The following is a 21,397-nucleotide window of genomic DNA, read 5'->3' on the forward strand; positions in this document are numbered from 1 at the left end:
TGTGAATCATAATTATTCATTCCATTTTGAAAGAAATAAGCAAATAAGCATAAAAAGAATCTTAGTACTCTACAAAGGCAAGACAAGATAGTGCGCAGAAGTAACTCGACCACTTCTCCCAAATAGATTAAGTCAAAGGTCTTCTAAGATTTAGTAATTCAATATGTCTAGAAATATCTCAAGTGAATCAAGTTTTGAGCAACTATCAGATCAGGTTCATGAGCTGGCAGAGGAAATTACGATTCCTGAGTCGAAAATTGAGTTAAGTACAAAATTAAGAGATCAAGTATCATAGTTAATTCGTGAAGAACTTCTGACATTCATAGAAACATTGAATTCCAAAGAGTCTATAAAAGATACCCAACATGCAGAAAACTTAGATTCCAAAGATGGAAAACAAACTTCTTTGGAAAATAAAGCATCATTGATCGCAACAGAAGATTCAAACCAAAACCTGAAGAATCACATTCCTAAGTTCAAGACTATTGGTGAAATCAAGAGCTTATTAGAACAATCGAGGAAATTGAAAATAGTATAGACAAGAATCTAATTATGTTTCTGGAATCATTAGAAAAACTACTGAAATTGAATCCAAGTCAGCATGTAATACTGAAATATCAAATAGTACTTAAAAGATTAGACAATTATTTCCCTTCATTATTAGAGGTTGTTATGAATGATTTTAGTATTGACTCAATAAATAATGAGTTGTTAATTCTATATGGATATGATCAGGAAAGTATTATAATATAAGATAATAGCTAATAAAATTGAAATGATACTAAGAGATAAAACGAGGCCTCTTTCGAAGGGATCTAAGGTTACATTCAAAGATATTCTTCAATTTATTGAATCTAACGAGAGAACAGATTTTTCAGGAAATATTTTTAATTACTTGGAAAAGTTCAACAGACTAGCACCAGTAAGTACCCGTAATGGGTGTGTTTCAATATTTGAATACAATTGAAAAAACTCATACTAAGCTTCTTTAGTTTTTTGAGGCTATAGGAATTGATGTAATTGCTTACCATTACTATGTGAGAGAAAACAATGAATCCTGCGGTAAAGCATAGCTCAAGTACTTAATGAACAGTATATAAGTTATCGAAAAGATCGGAATTAAAAAATAGCAGATATTACCACCATATTTAGCAAAGAATTATCTCTACAATTGTCTAGGGTAGTCCACACCACACAATAAATCAATAAACCACCGTCTTTCACTACTCAACCTGCCCTAACTCCCCGTAAGAGCAACCTAACAACATCCCACTTCCCATCACCTCTCCATCCAAATAACCCCCTTAACCTGCGCCTCCACATCCCCCTTTTTGCATCCAGAACCTTCGCTAAACGATAATTCCGCGATTTCAAATGGATTCCGCTTTTGATTTCTTGTCTCTTCAATACTGCGGCACGGATGTTAATATAACACTAACTAAGACTCCTATTTGCAATGTATAATTGCTGTAATTGACATATTAAAAACCTTTCGCTTAGACGCCATAATTTCAGCCTGAATGGCGAACCAGTCACGGTTGCTTTCGTTCCTCCCAAACGGAGCACGCTTCGAAACGACACCACTCGTCTCATCCACAGCCAGATCCTTCCCACCTGCCAACTCCACACTTTTTCTCTCATCCCCATCCCACCTTTCAAACCCAAACTGTCCGGTTTCCGCTTGTATCGGACCGTATACCACTCCTCTTATCAGTCCACCTCTATTCCTGCACCCAGCCAGAGCCATAGCAAGAGCCACGGCCCCAACTGTGAAGATATGAATGGGCAATAGTGTTGTTATTATTGTTAACACGAAGGGATTGGTTAGTAAGCGAAAGTGGAAGCGAGTTCGTGTTTGGATAGGATTATATATTATATATAAGTTGATATCCGAGGAAGTTGGAATTGCTTGGGAATTTATTGTTGCAATTGGTTTGTTCTGTAGATTTTTCAATTGAGTAGTGTGAGTGAACGAGACGGCGCCGTACAACGACAAGAAATCTTTCATTGAATACTGCTGCTATTGACTACTACTTATTGTCTAGTTACAAGTAGAGATATAACTTCAATTAAGTGCTTCCAAAGAGAAAAATGGGAGAAAAATCGGGATACTCACCAATTGAGGTGGTTCCTAAGAGAAAGAGGTCGTGGAGATCATTAGCATCAATTGCTATTGGTGCTATCACGGCTCTCTACCTTTCGTCTTTTGTATTCACCTTCGAAGACGGCATTTCAGAACCAGAAGCAAAAAAGCTCATCTTGAATGCCTTAGAAGTAAACTTAGCAGGCGAATGGTCAAAGAAGTACACAGCTGAGCCACACTTGGCTGGTACCAACTACGGCTTGGTTGAATGGACCAAAGAGAAGTTTGAAGAATACGGGTTTGATGCTACAATTGATACTTATGATATCTACGTCAGCTACCCTAACGACCACGATTTGAACTTGTTGGACGCTAAGACAAACGAAACCATTTATAAGGCTCCTTTGAAGGAAGACGAAATCAAGGAGGATTCTACAACTTTGGGTAACGATACCGTTCCTACTTTCTTGGCCTATGCTGCTAATGGTAATGTCACTGGTCAGTTCATCTATGCCAACTACGGTAGACTCGAGGACTTTGCCAAATTGAAAGAATTGGGCGTTGATGTCGAAGGAAAGATTGCTATTATCAGATATGGTGCTATTTTCCGTGGGTTGAAGGTCAAGTTTGCCCAAGAGAATGGTGCAATTGGTGTATTACTCTATTCTGACCCTGGTGATGACCACGGAATCACACCAGCCAATGGCTACAAGCAATACCCACACGGCCCTGCTAGACAGGAAAGTTCTGTCCAAAGAGGTAGTGTCCAGTTCTTAGGTGGAATCGGTAGTGCTCCTGGTGACCCAACAACTCCTGGATATCCTTCTAAGCCTGGTGCCGAACGTAAAGACCCACATAACAGTATCGGTAAGATTCCTGCATTGCCAATTTCATACAGAGAAGTTAAACCTATCTTGGAAAAGTTGAATGGTCATGGTGTCCAGATAGAGCTGAAGGACTGGCAAGGTGAGTTGGAAGGATTCGACTACTCCACCGGTCCAAGTAAGAAGCACACCTTGAACCTTTACAATGACCAGATCTACAACATTTCAACCTTGTACAACGTTTACGGAGAAATTCAAGGTGAGAAGAGAGACGAGGTAATTATTATCGGTAACCACAGAGATGCTTGGATCAAGGGTGGTGCTGGAGACCCTAACTCTGGATCTGCTACTCTTCTTGAAATTGCCAGAGCTTTAGGTTCATTAAAGGAAGCTGGTTACAAGTTCAAGAGATCCATCATTTTGCAAAGTTACGATGGTGAGGAATATGGTCTTTTGGGTTCGACCGAGCAAGGTGAGTACTTCGCTGACAAGTATAAGCGTAAGGTCGTTGCTTATTTGAACTTGGATGCTTCGACTACAGGTAAATACTTGAACTTAGGTGCTTCCCCAGTGTTGAACCATGTCCTCAGAGAGGCCGCTAAAGAAATCGAGTACCCAGAAGAGGGTGTCGGCTCGTTGTACGACCATTTTGTGAAGGAGAAGGGTGACAAGATTAAGAACCTTGGTTCTGGTTCTGACTACACTGTCTTTTTGGAACACTTGGGTATTCCATCTGCCGACTTAGGCTTTGGCCAAGGTAAGGGTGATCCAGTTTATCACTACCATTCAAACTACGACTCATACTATTGGATTTCTGAGTTTGCTGACAAAGGATTCGTTTTCCACAACTTGGCTGCAAAATATTTGTCGTTCATTATTTTCAGCTTGAGTGAGCACGAGTTGATCAACTTCAAGTTAGAGGACTATGCCAATGACCTTGTGAAGTACTACAAAGAGACCATTGATGAGGTTCCAAAGGAATGGTTCCACCAAGAAGTCTCGAACCAAGATACTTGGGACAAGTATTTGCGTCATGATATCCAAGATATCGAGTTCATCGCTGATGCCACTAACAACGAGTATGTTCCACATGTGAGATATCCTATTCCAGAATACTTTACTCCTCAGCAATGTCAGCATCATCAGGAACATATAATGTTCGATACTCACCACCACAAGAATGTTACTTTGAAACACCTCATTCACAGAACGCTCAAGGACATCCAAAAGTTGAAGAACACTACTGCTGTATTCGATATTCAATCGTCTGCTCTCCAAACGAGCTTTGAAAACAAGGAGTCCTTGAACTTCTGGCAAAAGATCAGATTGCACTTCCAAATCAAACACCAGAATAAGTTGCTCCAGTACTTCGAGAGAAATTTCTTGTACCACAAGGGATTGTACGAGAGACCTTGGTTCAAGCATATCATCTTTGCTAGTGGAAGATTCACTGGATACGCCGGCCAAACTTTCCCAGGTTTGAAAGAGGCTATTGAAGATGGTGATTTTGAGAGATTTGTCGAATGGTTAGGAATCGTGTCCAAGGCACTCAGAAGAGTGACAGCCCAGTTATCATTGGTTTAAATGGTTAGTTTTAGAAAAATTTAGCTATGTTAATGTTTACTGTATAAGAGAATGGACATCTGTTTAGAGATAATGTAGAATAATGTAAAGGTCAACGGTTTAAAGTCAAGAGCGGTTTAACTAGCCTGATATGGCGATTTAATGTTACATCGAACCTGAAAGCTAACCGGTTCCAAATATTAATGCAAGGTACCGTTAGTATTTCTTCTTTGATTTGCAACGATGAAGCGGATTCAGATCCAAGACGCTTGTTCTTTCTCCACCGGCTATAAAGAACGATTTTGTTGCCGAAAGCTTTTGACGGTGCCCATTTTTGGTTGACAAGAAATTCCCCGATGTGGCAAATGTTCCCTAAAACAGTATCCGAAGGAATATCACTCCATCGTCTCAAACCGTCACAAGCCATGGTGAAACAAGCCATCATACTCATTGGCCCACAATAGTCGCCTCATACCGGTATCTTGCATCCAATACAAGAATGTTGCGAAAATCTGAAACACCTTGATCAGGCACTGCATGGCATGGCGTCTGGTGTAAAGCCCGGATTTCGCAGCAGTAAAAAATACTCCATTTGCGTTGCTGAAAGCAGAGGGTTGCTGAAAGCAGAATTACCACATTTACTTGAGGGTATTAAGGATTAGGAAGAGTTATGGGGAGAGGGTGATACAGGGATAAGATAAGAGAATTCGTATGAAGAAGGTAATGTTTAAAAAAAAAAATATATGTATTAGAAACATTGGGAGATAGTTATATGTATGTATATGACTAAGTGTGTTTGTGTATATATCTATATATGTATGTATGTATTAGACTATATGTATATATGTATATATGTATATATGACTATATGACTATATGTATCTATAGTATATATTTTATATAACTACATCACTACATGACTACATCACTATATATATATATACATATACATATATGTATCTATACTATATGTAACAATAAAAAATGCCTTTTCTCAAGTACCCGAAACCGTCACAGAACCACTGGCTTCTCTTCCCATTGTTCAATATCTGTTCACTTTGTTCATACACAAGTTCTCCATTATTGCCAATGCCATTGTTCGTCCGTTCCTAAGTGCACCTTATTGTTCTCGATAATTAATTATTTATGGCCATTATTATTCTGTGATAATACTAGGAGAATACTAGGATAATACAATGAGAATACATTGTATGGTATTTATTTTAGTCATCGATATTATTAATGCTAACCCAAGCCAAGAATATTCTCTACTGGAAATCTTTAAGGGGAGATGGTTAATCGTAGCTGTCAGATCTTTTTATTGATTTGATTTTAGTAGGTTTTAATAGATAGTTTTTAATCGAGTCTATTTCTTATTTCTTCTTATTTCTTCTTTGTGGTGAATAACACTACTGAAGATCGTTTTCGACAAGATCTGATTCTTTGAAGTGCTACAGCCAGAGTACTACGCAAGAATAGAATTTTTAGTACCACTTAGAGTAACCTCAAACCATAAAATAGCTAAACCCAAAGCATTGAAATACCTTCAATTACTTGTAGATAAATAGTACAATCAACTGTCTGATACAATGGAACAAATTTCCACCAAATTCGCTGGAAACAGAAAGCATTCGATAACAACGGGAACCTCGAACTTACATCGGGAAGCTTTGACTCCTTCCAACGGCTCCAGCAAGGCAATCCCTTCATCGTTCAACTTATCAAGTAGTGTGAACTCTCCGGTCCCACTCAGGATTCGTGCGGTCAGGTCAATGCTTGATGTGAACATGGACGGACCACCAAAGTCTTACACTACATGGCCTCATGATCTGGATCTTGAAGATCACAATACTAAGCCTCCAACGAGACCTTTTAATGACAATTCAGCAGACAGCTTTGGTCAACTGGAAATGAATAGTCTCTCCAGACAACCAAGAGGAGTTAATAGGAATCTTTTCGATTCCAAATGCAGCTTCTGCAAAGAGCAACTAGCCAATGGTCTTGCTGGAGAAATATCGATTGAACTTCTTTGCGGCGATGCTTGTCATAAGGAGTGTCTTTCCATCATGTTGGAGCAATTGGAATCGACCAAATTGCCTATCTGTGGAATATGTGGGAAAGAAACTCGTAGTGCCAACGACGATCTCCATTCTCGGATAGTAAAAGAGGTCTTCTTGCTGCCTTCTAACCTTTCGTTCCCCACAGATTCTCCTATCAGCGTCTTCAGGAGGTACGCTGACATTGAATCTCACCTGTACAACACAACTCCATCATCTAAGATAACTTTAGAACAATCTCACAACAGAAGGGTTGAATTTAATCACCTATATATCAGAGAGTTGCGCCTGGATTTGAACAAACCTAGAATAGTTTGCAGTACAGATACAAATTCAATTACGCCTGTTGGCGAAGACTCACAGGAATTGAGATACTTAGTGTCAGTTAGACCACCTCAAATCTTTCAGAAGCAGGAAATGACAGATAAAGAGAGAGAAATTAAAATGAAAGTTATTAGTGAAATGGAAGTATTATTAGACAGCAAGGTTACGAACTTCAAAGATAACATCAGCTTCAAAGAATTGGGGGAATTACTCCTATTTGATTATTTATCTATCAGTACAAATGAGATTGAGTGGGATGTAGCATGCGTGCTACTCTTTGCAGAAACTATTATATTGGTGAAAGATTATAGAGTTATCGGTAAGATAGAGATCAGCAAAGATATTAGCAGCGTAAATCAACTTTCTGATGGCATAATCATTAATTTGAGGAATGAAACAATGCCCGAGCTTCAACTACAACACAAGAATCCTGCTATAATCTCCAAATGGCAAACTATATTACTTCCTTACATTCAGAGAAACAAGGTGGATGAAATAAACCTATTTCAGATCACTTCAAATGCATGGAATCTTATTGAGAACATTGAGCTTCCTGAAGATGTCCAGAAATTCTCAAAATTGATTGTAGATGACAGCGATATCCCATCTTCTTATCTTTTACAGACCTTGGGACTCCCTGAAGCTTTACCATTGAATATCATCATATCAGTACCGCTCTTCAACTCAACTGGTTTATCTGATGGCGCCTATAAGATGCATTTAGAAACGATACTTCAAAGTATAAGGAAGAGCCTCCGTTCCTTCGACAAGATGGGATTGATCTTTCTTGGAAGAGATGGTGCGGGCATGGCTGCGAAAAAGGGGACGTTCATCAGCTGCATGGATAAGGAGTGGGAAGGGTGGGCTAGAATTATAGGAACTATCAATGTTTACTCTGACGTCGATGTGTTCCGCAATGAAGCTGAAGAGATAAAGGTTTGCTTTGAGAAGTTAATTGACCTCAGTCCTTTTATTCCACAATCGACCAATTGCATTAACAAGTTTTTGATCTTGAACTGTAATAATTATGCTGATTTCCCAGCTTCGACAGGGTTAGCTGTGGATAAAGTACTTCAGAAAAAGATAGTTAACATAATTACCAAAATCTCAGCTACAATTGTAAGAATAGGAAGTTCATATACTGATGGAACGGAGAACCTTAACAGAATAATCGCAAATCCAGCCACAGATTTTCTGTCTTCGAGTCTATCTCTATCATATGGTTCCAAATTGATTAGGTTTGACTCGTTTAAAGACTTCAATGAGAGCTTGTCATATTTGGTCAAAGAAAAGTATCAAAGGATATGTATACCATCTGTCACGGTAGACATTTCCAAAATAGATGATACGCAGAACATTGTGTACATTAGTGAGGTAGAAGTTAATGGGGAAATGATACCCCTAGAGAATGTACACAAATTATCATTAATGGTGAAAGATCAAACTCCAAACACAGAGAGAAATATAATGATTAATGTTAGAATTAAAAATTTGCGGTCCAATGCTGTTTCGGAACAGCAGATTGAAGACTATGGAGAGATCCCTTTATTTCTGTATAGCTCATCTTGGTTGATGCATCAAGAAGAAACCAAAGTATGTCATAAGAGAGTATCGCCTCTAGCTGCAGAGACTGATCAAAGAACAATGCTGAACGGCTCAAATACCCCAATCGACTTGAAAAAGAACTCATCTTTCCTTGATATCCCTTTGTTGCCCCCACTCTCGTCCAATAGAGAACAGTCCTTCGCTCGTAGACAAACAGAGCTTTCACTTCTAAGCGCATTGACGACGGTTGAGATCACTCCGCAGAATAGTAATGACATAATTATGCGCTCGGTTTCCATAGCATACGGATTTATCAGGGAGTATTTTCCATTTAATGAGGAGGAATCGTCGAAGGCTGGCTCTTCTAGTGCAAAGCTGGTAAACAATTTTTGTCCGGGCGAAAGCCTTGATCTCGAGCTTAAGCAGAACAAGACTTTCCGCAACAACGAAGAATATGTGCAATTCTTGGTGGGTCATTTAAATACGATAAATGACCTTTATTCCAAGGATCCTGGTCTTGCTGCTGTAAAATGCAGAGATTTGTGTATCTCTTTGATGTGAAAGATTTTTCAATTATATAGCCAACTTTTTCCATGTCCATCAAATGTTGGTGATGTGACTGCAAAAAGACCCGAAATACATATCTGTACCACTCTAAAATACCTGTAGCCCGTCACCCAATTGGTTAAATTCAATGCAGATCTCGGAACTTTACACGAGTTTCCACCTGGAACCCAAAACCTTTTCTTGTCTCCTCTGACGTCACACCTGATTCCCTATTTCTTTACGTCATCGCTGGCCCCGTCCATGCCTGTGGGTACGCGAGATCATATTTACAAACTTCCCGATCGGGCGATAGACAATTCGACTGTCGCACAATAATATGCCAATAACAAAGCAGCAAAAATATTATTTGCAGGTACATTAGGGGCGTTGGTCTAAATGGCTGGCTGAAACACTAAGGTTTGTTTACAGTTGTTTGATCTGTCAGAGGAGCGTTATTTTATAGCACGGGGAAGTGGAACCTGTTGGAGCACGGCACGTAAATATTTGCAATGTGGTGATATTTTTGAAGCCATATATATATATATTTTGTATTATCCTTTTTGAAATGGAAAGGTTATGTTTTTTAGGAACTAACTCCAGGACTCTACTACAGAAAATAACTGCCATATCATGTCGCTTGGATTAAGCTTACAATTAACGCCTTTTGCACTCGCCTCGCTTGCCATTCTCCACATCGCTCCCGTTTCTGGTGACGTTTTGGGGGGCCTTGGGGACTCAGGAAGCGGCAACGGAAATGAAAGCAAGAAGGAGACCGTGGACACTGACGAAGCCACCAAAACCCTCGTGTTGAATGATGTCAACACCGTGAAAACCAACACTGCAGAGACCACGGTCGCTACAACAGTCCCTACAACAGCTACATTAATCGCTACCGATACAGCTGATACCAATACTGACGGCAAGACAGTAACATTCAACAAATGGGGATTCACAGGGTCGCAGTCGGTTTGGGAAAACACACTCACAACAGTGACAGGTTCGGGTTCAGATACAGTGTCAGGATCAGCATCTGAGTCTGAAACTGGCTCTGATTCCAAGTCACATTCTACTCATTCTATAAACGGCAACAAGACATCCAATGCTAATCGACTCAGCCACTCGGTGCATTCACAAGAGAAGAGCCAATGGAAGAACTTCGTCTTCATTGGTGGACTTTTGGCATTCACTACAGTGTTAGGCGCCCTCTAAGGTTAGAGTTAAAATATTTAGCATAATGGGAATCTTTCCCATACCTTCTTGCATCTTCAGTTCTACATGGTTTCATATTACGTTTATAGTTGAAATTTTTAAGGTACCAAATCATCGTGTATTACAATTACCATCGTATGGAAAAATCCATACATAGCCGACATACTCACTAGGTTTTAGCCGAGCAAACCCCCCACAATGTACACTCCAAATTATATTCACTTACTTAAACTTACTTGTAATGTCAGTGTAGCATCCGGTAGTCCTAATTATCATTTTGAGGTGAAACTCCTAGAAATTCAAGAAAAGCCATTTTCTGGGGTACAAATTCGATGTGTTGAGTTCTTCTGATGATTTGACACGGCTTAACTCTCTTTTACCGATAACCGTCCACAGTAATAAATTTCTTCATCTTAATTTAGTGACATGACATCATTCACGTGATTGACATGATACTGCAGATAGCCCACATCTGCAAATTGACGCTTGAAGCCATTTGAAGAAGTGAATCTTGTTCTTTAGATGGCTTGAATGGGACTTCAGGTGGATGGTAAAAGGCGTTGAAACATATGAAAGGCAAGAATTAGAATAGAGAATTTGTTCATGCAATGAGTGCTAAAGAAAACCGCTCAGATGGCAGCCCTTCTCTGGCTCAAGAACAAAGACCAAAGGTTAAGAACAATATTAATAGTAATAATAATAGTAAAAGAATTCCAAGGACCAAACCAGTGATTGCGCCTTTGGAACTTTCCTCGACCTATTTGTGGAGTATTAAGTATCACTTGAAAACCCTTCCACGGGTTGGGAAACTTCAAACGATGCAAGCGCCGATAGTGCCACTTTTATCCGACTACATCGAAATGTACTTTAATAAGACTGATTTCAGCCATAATCCAAGATTAGTACATAAACCGCAACAAGACTACTTGAAACAATGCATGCACAAAGTCTATGGCCGTAAAAACATTCTCTTCTGTATAGACGTAGAAGCATGGGAATTGAACGGAGATTTTATAACAGAAATCGGTATATCCATTTACGACCCGCGAGTGCAATTTCTTTCGATGATGCCTTCAACGACTCAGATCCATATCTTGATAAGAGAGAATTTGGAAAGGCATAACGGGCGGTTCGTTCCTGATCATGCCAGAAATTTCAATGGTGGAACCTCACTCGTCATGAGTGAATATGAAGCTGCATGTTTCATCCAAACACTCATTAACTTCTATTTCGAACCTAATAACAGCAAATTAGGCGGCTCGTTGGTGGGCCATGATGTTAAAGGAGATATAAAGTGGTTCAATCAATTGGGTGTTAAGTTTCCTGATAAAGTTGACATTATTGATACACACACATTATTTGGCTTCACGACTGGAAAGAATGGAACAAGTCTAAAGAATGCTTTGATAGCCGTTGATATTCCATATGCTTTCCTTCACAACGCCGGTAATGACGCCTATTACACATTGCTCGTATTAATGAAGCTTTGTGACCCGCGGTGTCGCTTGGTTTATTCTCTAGACAAGACTAAAGAAGAGCCAGAGTCAGTGGAGTCAACACCTCATCCTGAAGGAGGAGAAGTCAAGGATGTGAATATGGACGGAAGCAAAAGTAGTCTCGATTCTGTAAAAGAAAACAAACCAAAGAAAAAGTCCAAATCCAGAAATCGGTTGACGCCAAATTTAGCTGACACAGTAGTAGTTGACACGGCACTAGATGCCACTTCATATATCTTCATGGGGCAGTAGTCTCTTCCCAATAGATCATAGACTTTCAAACTTTATCGGACACCAAATTACGATCATATCTTGGACTTAATTCATCATCATAGTCATGGCTTTCAATTCAATAATCATACAAGGGTACTCCTAGCTTTGGATCCCCATTTAGAATACCTATATAAATCATTACTATGTACAATTACAATTAGTATAAGCTATTCACTTGATCCAAGATTGTTCTTTCGTAAGCTTCAGAGACAGTCGAAATCCGTAATAAAAGCCCAGCACAAATGCTTTTCACTCTATTGTCGATTATGGATTCCCACGATATGCTTAACCAAGTCTGGATTTGTTGAATCTCATTGAGATGAGTAGTAATCAAATACTGTTCATCTACAATGTCGAAAATCAAGAGGAACCCCGTTACTGCACTTTCAATAATTTGGAGTTCATCATTATTTATTCTCTTCAAAAGAGGCACTACCAACAGGTAGAATTCCTTTATCATGTCACGCAAGTTCGATGCCGAAGGATAGGCACAGTGCAAGAGGAGAGAAAGAGTCTGAATGTAATGACCCATAAATACCGTAGTATAGTGACCAATATCGATCTCACCTGTTTCATACCACACATTGATCAAAGGAAAGAAGAATTGCTTTCCAATAATACGATAAAAATCGCCAAATTTGGGCTTTTCTAAGGAAAGTACCGATTCTCGGTTTCTCTTAAACTTGCTTGAGATTCGAAGAACCTTTCCTCCCACAATCTTATCCAGTGCTTCATTTGAGGCCTCAGCCATTAGACCATCTTGAATGGAACGTTCTATGCTGCTGACCGGGCTTGCTCTATCTTCTAAAGATAGATATTTTAAATGCAAATTATCTGGGAGTCTTTTCGAAGGAAAACTTTTGGTTTCATATGAAGAAATAACAGCTTCATCTTTAAATCCCCTAAGCTCTCTTGCTGCCAACGAAAAGGACGACAAGATGCACATCCTCTGTTGTAAAGAATAATCTCCTGTTAATAAAAGTTTACACATGTGATGGGTCACTTTGGGATTACCAACGATGACTGAAATAAGACAATTAAGTTTTGAGCTTTCAAAGTCCTTGTCATCAAAGTAGTTTGTCATGCCGACCAAGTTTGTTGCTAAGTCTTCAGAGTAAAACTGTACCTCTGAACCAAAACTAAACTTCTGTCGAATTAAGGTTGGACCGATTTTGAGAGCTTTTCGTCTCATTTCATAAGCCTGAGGTTTCTTCGTGTCCACAGTGATATATTCTAAAAGATCCTTAATATATAGAGGATCAGCAACATTCTTATTTGCTGGCAAGGAGGGATCATCACCATCAGATTCATCTTCAGATTCGTCGTCAGAATCTATAACTTTCCCTTTATATGACGACATAACCTCAGATGCTAGTTCCGGCGGTTCCTCCACCATTGGTTGCTTCACAGTCTTCCAAGCATCCCCAAGAAGAATAGACGAGCTCTTGATATCCACGTAGGTATCGTCTTCGATTAGATGCGAGAACATTTGAATACCATCCAAATTGAATATCTTTGGTTTTCCATTAAACTCGCAGACTTTATCAGCCAAAATCACTCCTAAAGACTTCACGCTATCCGAGAATGATTGGAGCCTATTGGAGATCGCATCCAAGAAGATTTTATTTCCCATGAGATCTTCTAGAAACCTTGTGTTGCGTTTTTGGTAGAGCAAATGCATTGCAAAATGTGTTCTGTATTCTTGAAGTACTATAGACTCAGTTTTCATAATATTTTCGTCTGACCACTTCTCTAGGATCTTTATTATCAATGAATTGAGTTTTTCTTCTGGCGTTTTTGTCAAAATCAACGATACGAGTGTGTTCAACTTGAAGTTCAACGATGAGATTACTTTCTCTACGATGTTCTCATCGAAAGTGTCAGAGGAAAACTCCAAGATATGGAATAGCGCCAATAATTTTTCTTCAGATGATTCTCTTGCTAGGACATTCTTATTTATGAATTGGGTAAAGAGCCTCGAAATAATCTCTTTTTTTTGAAACTTCTTCATCAAATAGAAAGATTCCAAGAAGTAGGTCCAGTTGTCAGGATCAAAGAGCAAGTCGAAGTACTGAAACACTCCAGAAGTATTGAAATTCAATATTGACGAGAGAAATATGTTGATGTGAACCAAATCAATTCCATTACGATGTAATTGGAGCAAAGATAAGTTCAAGAATGCTGCGTAGGAGTTGGATGAGGAGAAATCCTTATTCTCTATTTCTACTCCCGATTTAACATAGATTTCATTAATAGTTGCAAACACTTTTCCCTTGAAGAGCAACTTGTCAGTTTCTTTCACTTCTATAAGCTTGGTGCCTGGTCGTATAATGCTGGGAATTAAATCTTCATTGAAGACCAGTGAGAGTAGCTTCAAATAGATTGAAAGAAGTTTCTTTTCATCATTATTCGACTGATTTTTTAGTAATGAGATCTTAAGATACAAGTTACCAAGCCCAATCAATGACTGGAAGGCTCTTGATATGTTTTTCTGTGTTTTCTGTGGCAAAGAAGTGTAAGTCTGCGGAACTGTATAGTTCAATAAAGTAGTAATTACTGCAAGAACTGGAGGTTTTTCAGCGACAATGAATGCCAGAACAATATCGTTCAATTGTTCCAATGAAGGTTCTGACTTCAACACAGTTATAGTCGCATCCCAGTCTACTACCTGCGACGCCATATCAATACCATACTATCTCTTCTAACAAACACAACTTATAATTCACAAGAAAGAAACTCATTAATCATCTACAATTAAAGCAAAGAGCACTAAAGACGTTAAAAATGTCGCCGCTGCAAATTATTAACTATGCACAATTATTTCTATGCAAAAAATGTCGTACTTTGATGTATTTCTGTTGTATGACGTAAGCGAAGGGTCTAAAGTTTAATTTTCACATTGATTCATTTTTCAACAAGACGTCTTTTAAGTGTCTGCAAAAAGGAAGATAGCAAACTTAAGAGTAAGATAGGGTGAATGATGTTCATTGTACGGTTGGGGAAAAATCCTGTTAGAGCTCCAATTTTGATACAATCGGCATTTAGGTTATTTTCTACAGTGGGAAGAGAAACAATAGCCAATGGAAATGCCATACCTACGAGCGCAGAAATTGTGAAAGAAACCGTTGTTGCAGCCACTGAGAACATACAAGATGATAGCAAGAGATTACAACAGATAGAGGAATTGAAGCGTAAATTAAAAACTCTTCAGGACGCACAATCTGGGAATCGACTGAAAATACTTGACGCGTACCTTTGCAGCAATCATTTCAGGTTTGAAGAAGACAAGGAAAAACAGTCATTGACCAAGTTGAAACAAGCAATGGAACTCATATTCCTTCGAGATAAACCTTTGGTTGCCATAGACGTAGAGGCTTACGAACGTAGTTTGGGAAAGGTTACTGAAATCGGAGTAGTTGTGTACGATCCAGAAGTACTGGAGGGATCAGTACTTCCAGTCATAAAACCATTCCACATCATTATTAAAGAAAACTTGCGTTTGGTCAATGGCAGATACGTTCCAGACAAAAAGGATAGATATATGGGAGGAACATCCTACGTTATGCCCAAGGATGAGGCCGAGAAGTTTGTTCTGGCCATTATTAGCAAATACGTGAATGATAGAGATGGGGTGCTCGTGGGGCATCATATCGAGGGTGACATTAAGTGGATCAGGAGCATAGGTGTGGAAATAAGGTCTGATGTGAAAATAGTCGATACCTTCAGATTACATGGTATCTCCAGATCACGAGGTGGAACACTCCGTGGGGTGCTTCGAGAGGTCAACTTGCCCCACGGCAATCTCCACAATGCTGCCAATGATGCATACTTTACCCTTATGGCAGCATTAGCGTATTGCGATCCTCATCATCGATTGGATAAGAACTTGGACATGTTCCTACAAGTTGAAGCCAAGCTGGCGACAGCCAAGAAGCTAGACTTGTTCTCTGACCGAGCCACATTTAAGAATAACTTAAGCGCGGACGACTTGATGAAGGTTTTAAAATAGAAAAAGTAGGACAATGAGGAAAGGTCACTAAATTGTAAATAGGATACCATAGTAAGCAAGATTGAATAGAGAAATTAAGGAACTTATAGAGAATAAAAGTGTTTAGACTTTAGAGGGTGTAAGCTCTTTCTTGTGATCAAATGGGCGTATGAGACGACAAAATGCATACGATAAATGTAAGCAATAAATTTCTAGTCATCTAAGATTTCCATCTCCTGAACCTGATATCTTCTTGACTTCCAATACAGACTGCAAAAGTCTTGCTATATTGTCCTATCCTAAACCACTAGTGTATTCACCATTTTTAACTGCAAAAACTCAAAAGGTGCAAAATTACGGATCTTTTTCCTACGCGGCAACTGACACCGATGAGATCAACTGCGAAACTCGGCGCTTCCACTGTTTTCAGCAGGCCGAGGAAAACTGTATAATTTAGTATTCCAGTGAGGTATAATTTATTATATTTAGAGCCATTTTTCCTAGACTGAGGTACAATCCAACAACCATAACCAACAGCAACATTAACTGGTACCACTTCAGCCCATTCCACCTCGCCCCACCTTCAACCCATCACGTTAAAACCATCTCTTCACCTCTACCCGCAATCTTGTCCCAAAACGGCATTTTCCTCGCGTCGTAAAAATATTTGTTTATCTTTCATGATAACGATAATTAGCAATTTAAGCCATCGCGGGTCTCGACGAGCGTGTGGATGCAATGATTAGAAGGTGGAGATGGTGCGAGAGGGGGAAGTTAAAGAGTTGCAGTGATAAGATAGGCGTTGCTATCGGATCAATGAGCAGCAGCAGCTTGCTTGCTTGGTTAGTTATCGGAATAAATGGGGTTGGAAGGTGTATGCTGAGATACGGGCATCTTTTTCCATCAATGTACTGTATTCTTTTCTGCTTGTCCTTCTTCATGTTCTTTCATAAAAGAATATATTATTTCGTTACTGCGGTGGGATGTTTTTTATTGCACTTGTGATGTTGTATATTTTGTATGGAGTTTTGTATGATGGGTTATGTATTAAGAAGTAATGTTAGTAAACATATACCATTGAGTAGTATAAAGCAAATGTTTGCGCATACAGATATAGCAGAAACTAGGCTATTCCAAGTGGTCTACGTAATTTGGCCCTACACTTTCTTCTACGTTTTCGTCTACGCTTTCTTCTACGCTTTCTATACTTTCCACTCTTTCCACACTCTCTATAATTCATCTGCTTCAACTGCTCATATTTTACCCACTTTACACACCATACATACACCAAAACTAAAGCATAACCCTCCCTACATGTTGTCTCATCGCTTTCTCTTACAACCGGCATTTCACCGTTTCCACCGTTTCCACCATATCAACCATTGTCTCTCTCTAAACTTCTCTACCAACAGTAAATCGGAGCTCCATCATCGTCATCTCCATCGTCAATTTCATCGTTTCCATTATCATCTCCATCGTTTCCATCGTCGCTCCCTTCCATCTCTTCCATCTCTGCGCATACCTCAAACAAACATAAACTAATACGTTTATATATTAATATATATTAATTTTTCACTATTAAGTATTGTATAGAGTTCTTTACTCCTTTATACGGTTGGTTAGAACAGACTATAACTACTCTATATATCTTGTTACATTGGTTATATACCCTATAGCTTGGTTCCATTGTAGTCACGTGAGCTTATTGACAATAATAATAATAATCCAACAGCCGTGTTCGATAATCGTTTGGTTATTGTTTCTATTTTAATTCTTCCATTATACTGCTTTCGTCGTTTACTTCATAAGTTCTTCTTTTGCTTGTCCGTTCCTTCCTTTGTTGGTGGTTTGTACTTGCATTTCATTTTTCCTGTTGGTTGTTTGTCAGTTATCTTTTTTTGATACTTCGGCTTTTTGTTGTTCCTGGTTTGTCCATAAGTTCCATAAAGTCACTTCATTATATCGATAGAACTTCCAATTATCCGCCTAATTACTTCTTTTATTCTGGCTCTTCTCTCTCTCACCTAATCGTATGACCACAGCAATCTCCGATGATGACGATAACGTCGACGAGTACAGCTCGTTGATAGCGACTAGACGTCCATCTCATACCTTTCTTGATGCCCCTATCGGCTCATTCAAGGGCCCCAACTCGCTTCATAACTTCGCCAGTTCGTTCACAAGAGCCCAATCGTTTGCTGCTACCAAAATCGACAATGACTTCCACAAGCAAAGGTCGTTCTTCGTCAGCAGCTCCGGCGCCTATCCGGGAACTGATAATGTAGTTGAAGACGAGCTCTTCGATCCAGAGCTTATGGTTCCTTCATCGCATGGAGAAAGACTCAGCGTGGTAATCCATGATATTTCCAATAGAAACCAATTATTCATGAATAATGCTAACGAATTAGATAACAACATCTCGCCAAACAACGAGGTCTTCTTCCATGATGATATCCTCAGTGCATTGAACGAGTCAAGATCAAGACATAATTCCACTTATACAGCAGGAGGAATTCCTATCAACAGAAAGAGAGTATATCCTTCACCGTCGTTCAGCAGCATCAGGTCTGGACTCTCCATGATCACAACAGCATCACACATTAATTTGAAGAAGATTGAAGACAAGGATGGGAATGTAGTAACCGTGTTAGCAGGTCAGTCCACAGCACCTCAAACAATCTTCAATTCCATTAACGTTCTTATTGGTGTAGGCTTATTGGCTTTGCCGGTAGGAATCTTGAAGGCAGGTTGGTATCTAGGCCTTCCTATCTTGGTCATCTGTGGATTTGCAACGTATTGGTCTGCTGGTCTCTTGTCCAAAGCAATGGACACAGATAGCACCATAATGACATACGCTGATTTAGGCTACGCAGCATACGGGTCAACCGCAAAGTTATTGATTTCTTTGTTGTTCTCTATAGACCTTTTGGGAGCCGGAGTGGCTCTTATCGTATTGTTTAGCGATTCCTTGTATGGATTATTAGGTGACGACGAAGTTTGGACTAGAACTAGGTTCAAAATCCTCAGTTTCATTGTATTGACTCCTTTTACGTTCTTGCCGTTGCCTGTGTTATCGATTTTTTCATTGTTTGGGATTTTGTCCACTATTTCAATCACGATTTTGGTCATGATTTGTGGGTTTCTCAAAGTCGATGCACCAGGATCATTGTTGCAGATTATGCCTACCAATGTGTGGCCACAATCGATTCCTGACCTTTTATTGGCTATTGGAATCTTGATGGCTCCGTTTGGAGGACATGCGATCTTTCCTAACTTGAAGAGTGATATGAGACATCCATACAAATTTGAGAAGACATTGGGGTACACCTACAGCATTACCATGATTACCGACGTCTCCATGGGAGTTTTGGGGTTCTTAATGTTTGGCCATCATTGTAGTAACGAGATCACCAATACCCTCCTTTTAACTCCAGGATATCCTGCCTGGTGTTATCCTTTGATTAGTGGATTGATATGTTTGATCCCCTTGGCTAAGACCCCCTTAAATGCCAAGCCAATCATTTCCACATTAGATGTTTTATTCAACGTCAATGTTACGGGCGACAGTTGGGCATCTCAAGCATTCAAAGATTTGGCTAAATTCCTCATCAGAGTGGGAGTCAACGGAATTTTTGTCATTTTAGCCATCCTATTTCCCGAATTTGATAAGATTATTGGCATTCTTGGTGCCTCTATCTGTTTCATAATTTGCATTATTTTACCATGCTTATTCTATTTGAAGTTGTGTGGTAGCAAGATCGGAAGATTGGAGTGGCTATTTGTCAATTTCGTTGTATTCGTTGGCAGTGTATTGGCCGTTATTGCTACATGGGCGGTGGTCCAGTTTTAATGAATTAATTTTTAAAAACCACAGGAACCGGTAAGCTGCTCGTCCTGTTTTAAATTAAACTTTTGCATAATTTGTACCAGTCATTATTAATTTCCAGTTGTTTTGGAAAATTGCTTCGGCATTCAAATAATCTATTAGAGAATTCTATAGGGTCTCTTTGTAAATCAAAAATAAACTTAATATCCTACACTTACCGTAACTCACAAAAGCTCTTGTACTGGTGTGAAGCTGCAATTTCTAGTGCTCAACGAATAGCTTAACATTAAAAGCTATCAAAAATTACTAAGTGAAATGGCTGCAACTGTTTTGGTAAAATACTAGTATTTCCATTAATTAAATTGGGTGCAAATTAATTTGTGAGATAGAGCCCATCAACAATGCATGGCCAAGCTGGTACATAAAAGCGTATGGATTGAGTCATTACGTCATGATTTCAATTATTTTACTTAGAGATGCAGCTAAGTAAGCATGTAGTATAGATGAATCCCCTATACCTGATTAGCAATTTTAGCGGATGTTTAAAATAATACACCTCATATTAGACCATTCACGCGGGGTTCTGATTGATTTAATGATAACGGGCCGAGTTTCCTCTCTGGTATGTTTTTCATTTGGCAAGAACGGATATCTACTCTCAAATCCGAATGGTAGTACATATTTGGGGTACTCAGAAGACCTTAGAAACCAGACTTCATGAGCCAAAAGCTCTGGTTAGTGTGACATTTCTTTGCACAACCGTGAAACCACACCAATGAGCACACAATAGAGAGTACAACGTATAAAAATCTCACTTGTTTGAACCACTCCTAATGTAATTATCTCTCTCTTTCCTATTTCCTTCCTACACACTAATATGGACTTCCATAGTCCATTCCCAGAGACGCCTGTCTCTGTCCTTGTCGTTCTCCCACTCCCACTCCCTCTCCATCACCTCACTCCTTCCCCAGTTCTTAGCGGCTGCAACGGTTTGGAACCTTCCTGCCTTCCTTCCCCACCTCTGCAAGGGCGGCAACAACTGCCAATTACAGACACGCGAAACTCCATTTGTAATCATCGGTCCTGCAACTTTCTTTATCAGTGGCTCGCTCGTATCTCAGTCTCAGTATATTATTATTATTATTATTATTGCGGCATTGACAGTTACCTGTGAGAGAGTCAAGTATTGGTATCTGTGTTAGATTCAGTGTCTGTGAGAGTCAGTGTCTGTTAGAGTCTGAGTCAGTGCCTACGATAGTGTCTGTTCCTACGATAGGGTCTGTCTTAGTGTGGCCGTCTCTCATATAGCCGCCTAGACTCCCAATTGTATCAGAGAATCACCTGCTCTTCCGCCAGGCTTCACAATTTCACAGTTTCACAGTTCACACTCCACTGGTCCTACTGTTTTTGACTCTTCCCCATTCTGTAATGGTGCGATAACTGAGCTCAGGAGTCAATTTCCTATTCTTTCAAAAGATAAGAGGGCTTATGAATGTTATATTCTTTGTAGTGAGTCAGTGAGTGAGTTGTTCCTCTTCTTTTCTTCCTTTTCTTTTCTTCTTCCTCTTCTTTTGTGAGTGAGTAATACTCGTTATTTGTAGTCTTTATATATTCTCTTGTTTGTTTGTCGGCTTGTCAGTGTTCTAAAGAATTTACTGTGAAA

At 39.3% G+C, this 21,397-nt stretch overlaps 8 protein-coding genes across 8 annotated transcripts; 7 read left to right on the plus strand and 1 right to left on the minus strand. All coding sequences in view use genetic code 12, as the record gives it.

Moving 5' to 3' along the window:
* The first annotated feature begins 1,936 nt into the window (after positions 1 to 1,936).
* Positions 1,937 to 4,581, plus strand: VPS70 (putative zinc metalloprotease). Its single transcript, XM_064920461.1, has one exon. The coding sequence runs from the start codon at positions 2,092 to 2,094 to the stop codon at positions 4,489 to 4,491; it is 2,400 nt and encodes a 799-aa protein (XP_064773980.1). The 5' UTR covers positions 1,937 to 2,091; the 3' UTR covers positions 4,492 to 4,581.
* A 1,280-nt stretch (positions 4,582 to 5,861) lies between these two features.
* Positions 5,862 to 9,386, plus strand: FAR1 (cyclin-dependent protein serine/threonine kinase inhibiting protein). Its single transcript, XM_064920462.1, has one exon. It carries the CDS (start codon positions 6,060 to 6,062, stop codon positions 8,955 to 8,957), a length of 2,898 nt encoding a protein of 965 aa, XP_064773981.1. The 5' UTR covers positions 5,862 to 6,059; the 3' UTR covers positions 8,958 to 9,386.
* A 7-nt stretch (positions 9,387 to 9,393) lies between these two features.
* Positions 9,394 to 10,470, plus strand: RJT20DRAFT_129284 (uncharacterized protein). Its single transcript, XM_064917461.1, has one exon. The coding sequence runs from the start codon at positions 9,573 to 9,575 to the stop codon at positions 10,149 to 10,151; it is 579 nt and encodes a 192-aa protein (XP_064773982.1). The 5' UTR covers positions 9,394 to 9,572; the 3' UTR covers positions 10,152 to 10,470.
* A 9-nt stretch (positions 10,471 to 10,479) lies between these two features.
* RJT20DRAFT_51633 (uncharacterized protein) lies at positions 10,480 to 11,988 on the plus strand. Its single transcript, XM_064920464.1, has 2 exons — positions 10,480 to 10,727; positions 10,855 to 11,988. The coding sequence occupies exons 1-2, from the start codon at positions 10,699 to 10,701 to the stop codon at positions 11,897 to 11,899; spliced, it is 1,074 nt and encodes a 357-aa protein (XP_064773983.1). The 5' UTR covers positions 10,480 to 10,698; the 3' UTR covers positions 11,900 to 11,988.
* RJT20DRAFT_51628 (uncharacterized protein) lies at positions 11,989 to 14,796 on the minus strand. Its single transcript, XM_064920463.1, has one exon. It carries the CDS (start codon positions 14,598 to 14,600, stop codon positions 12,078 to 12,080), a length of 2,523 nt encoding a protein of 840 aa, XP_064773984.1. The 5' UTR covers positions 14,601 to 14,796; the 3' UTR covers positions 11,989 to 12,077.
* Positions 14,797 to 14,834: 38 nt separating this feature from the next.
* RJT20DRAFT_129286 (uncharacterized protein) lies at positions 14,835 to 16,147 on the plus strand. The gene has a single exon (XM_064917462.1). It carries the CDS (start codon positions 14,898 to 14,900, stop codon positions 15,927 to 15,929), a length of 1,032 nt encoding a protein of 343 aa, XP_064773985.1. The 5' UTR covers positions 14,835 to 14,897; the 3' UTR covers positions 15,930 to 16,147.
* A 278-nt stretch (positions 16,148 to 16,425) lies between these two features.
* Positions 16,426 to 16,945, plus strand: RJT20DRAFT_129287 (uncharacterized protein). Its single transcript, XM_064917463.1, has one exon. The coding sequence runs from the start codon at positions 16,647 to 16,649 to the stop codon at positions 16,911 to 16,913; it is 267 nt and encodes an 88-aa protein (XP_064773986.1). The 5' UTR covers positions 16,426 to 16,646; the 3' UTR covers positions 16,914 to 16,945.
* Positions 16,946 to 17,686: 741 nt separating this feature from the next.
* Positions 17,687 to 20,055, plus strand: RJT20DRAFT_129289 (uncharacterized protein). The gene has a single exon (XM_064917464.1). It carries the CDS (start codon positions 17,941 to 17,943, stop codon positions 19,756 to 19,758), a length of 1,818 nt encoding a protein of 605 aa, XP_064773987.1. The 5' UTR covers positions 17,687 to 17,940; the 3' UTR covers positions 19,759 to 20,055.
* Positions 20,056 to 21,397: the final 1,342 nt, after the last annotated feature.

The sequence above is a fragment of the Scheffersomyces xylosifermentans genome, assembly GCF_036884685.1.
Source record: "Scheffersomyces xylosifermentans strain CBS 12540 chromosome Unknown RJT20scaffold_5, whole genome shotgun sequence".
In the NCBI taxonomy this organism is placed as follows: Eukaryota; Fungi; Ascomycota; class Pichiomycetes; order Serinales; family Debaryomycetaceae; genus Scheffersomyces; species Scheffersomyces xylosifermentans.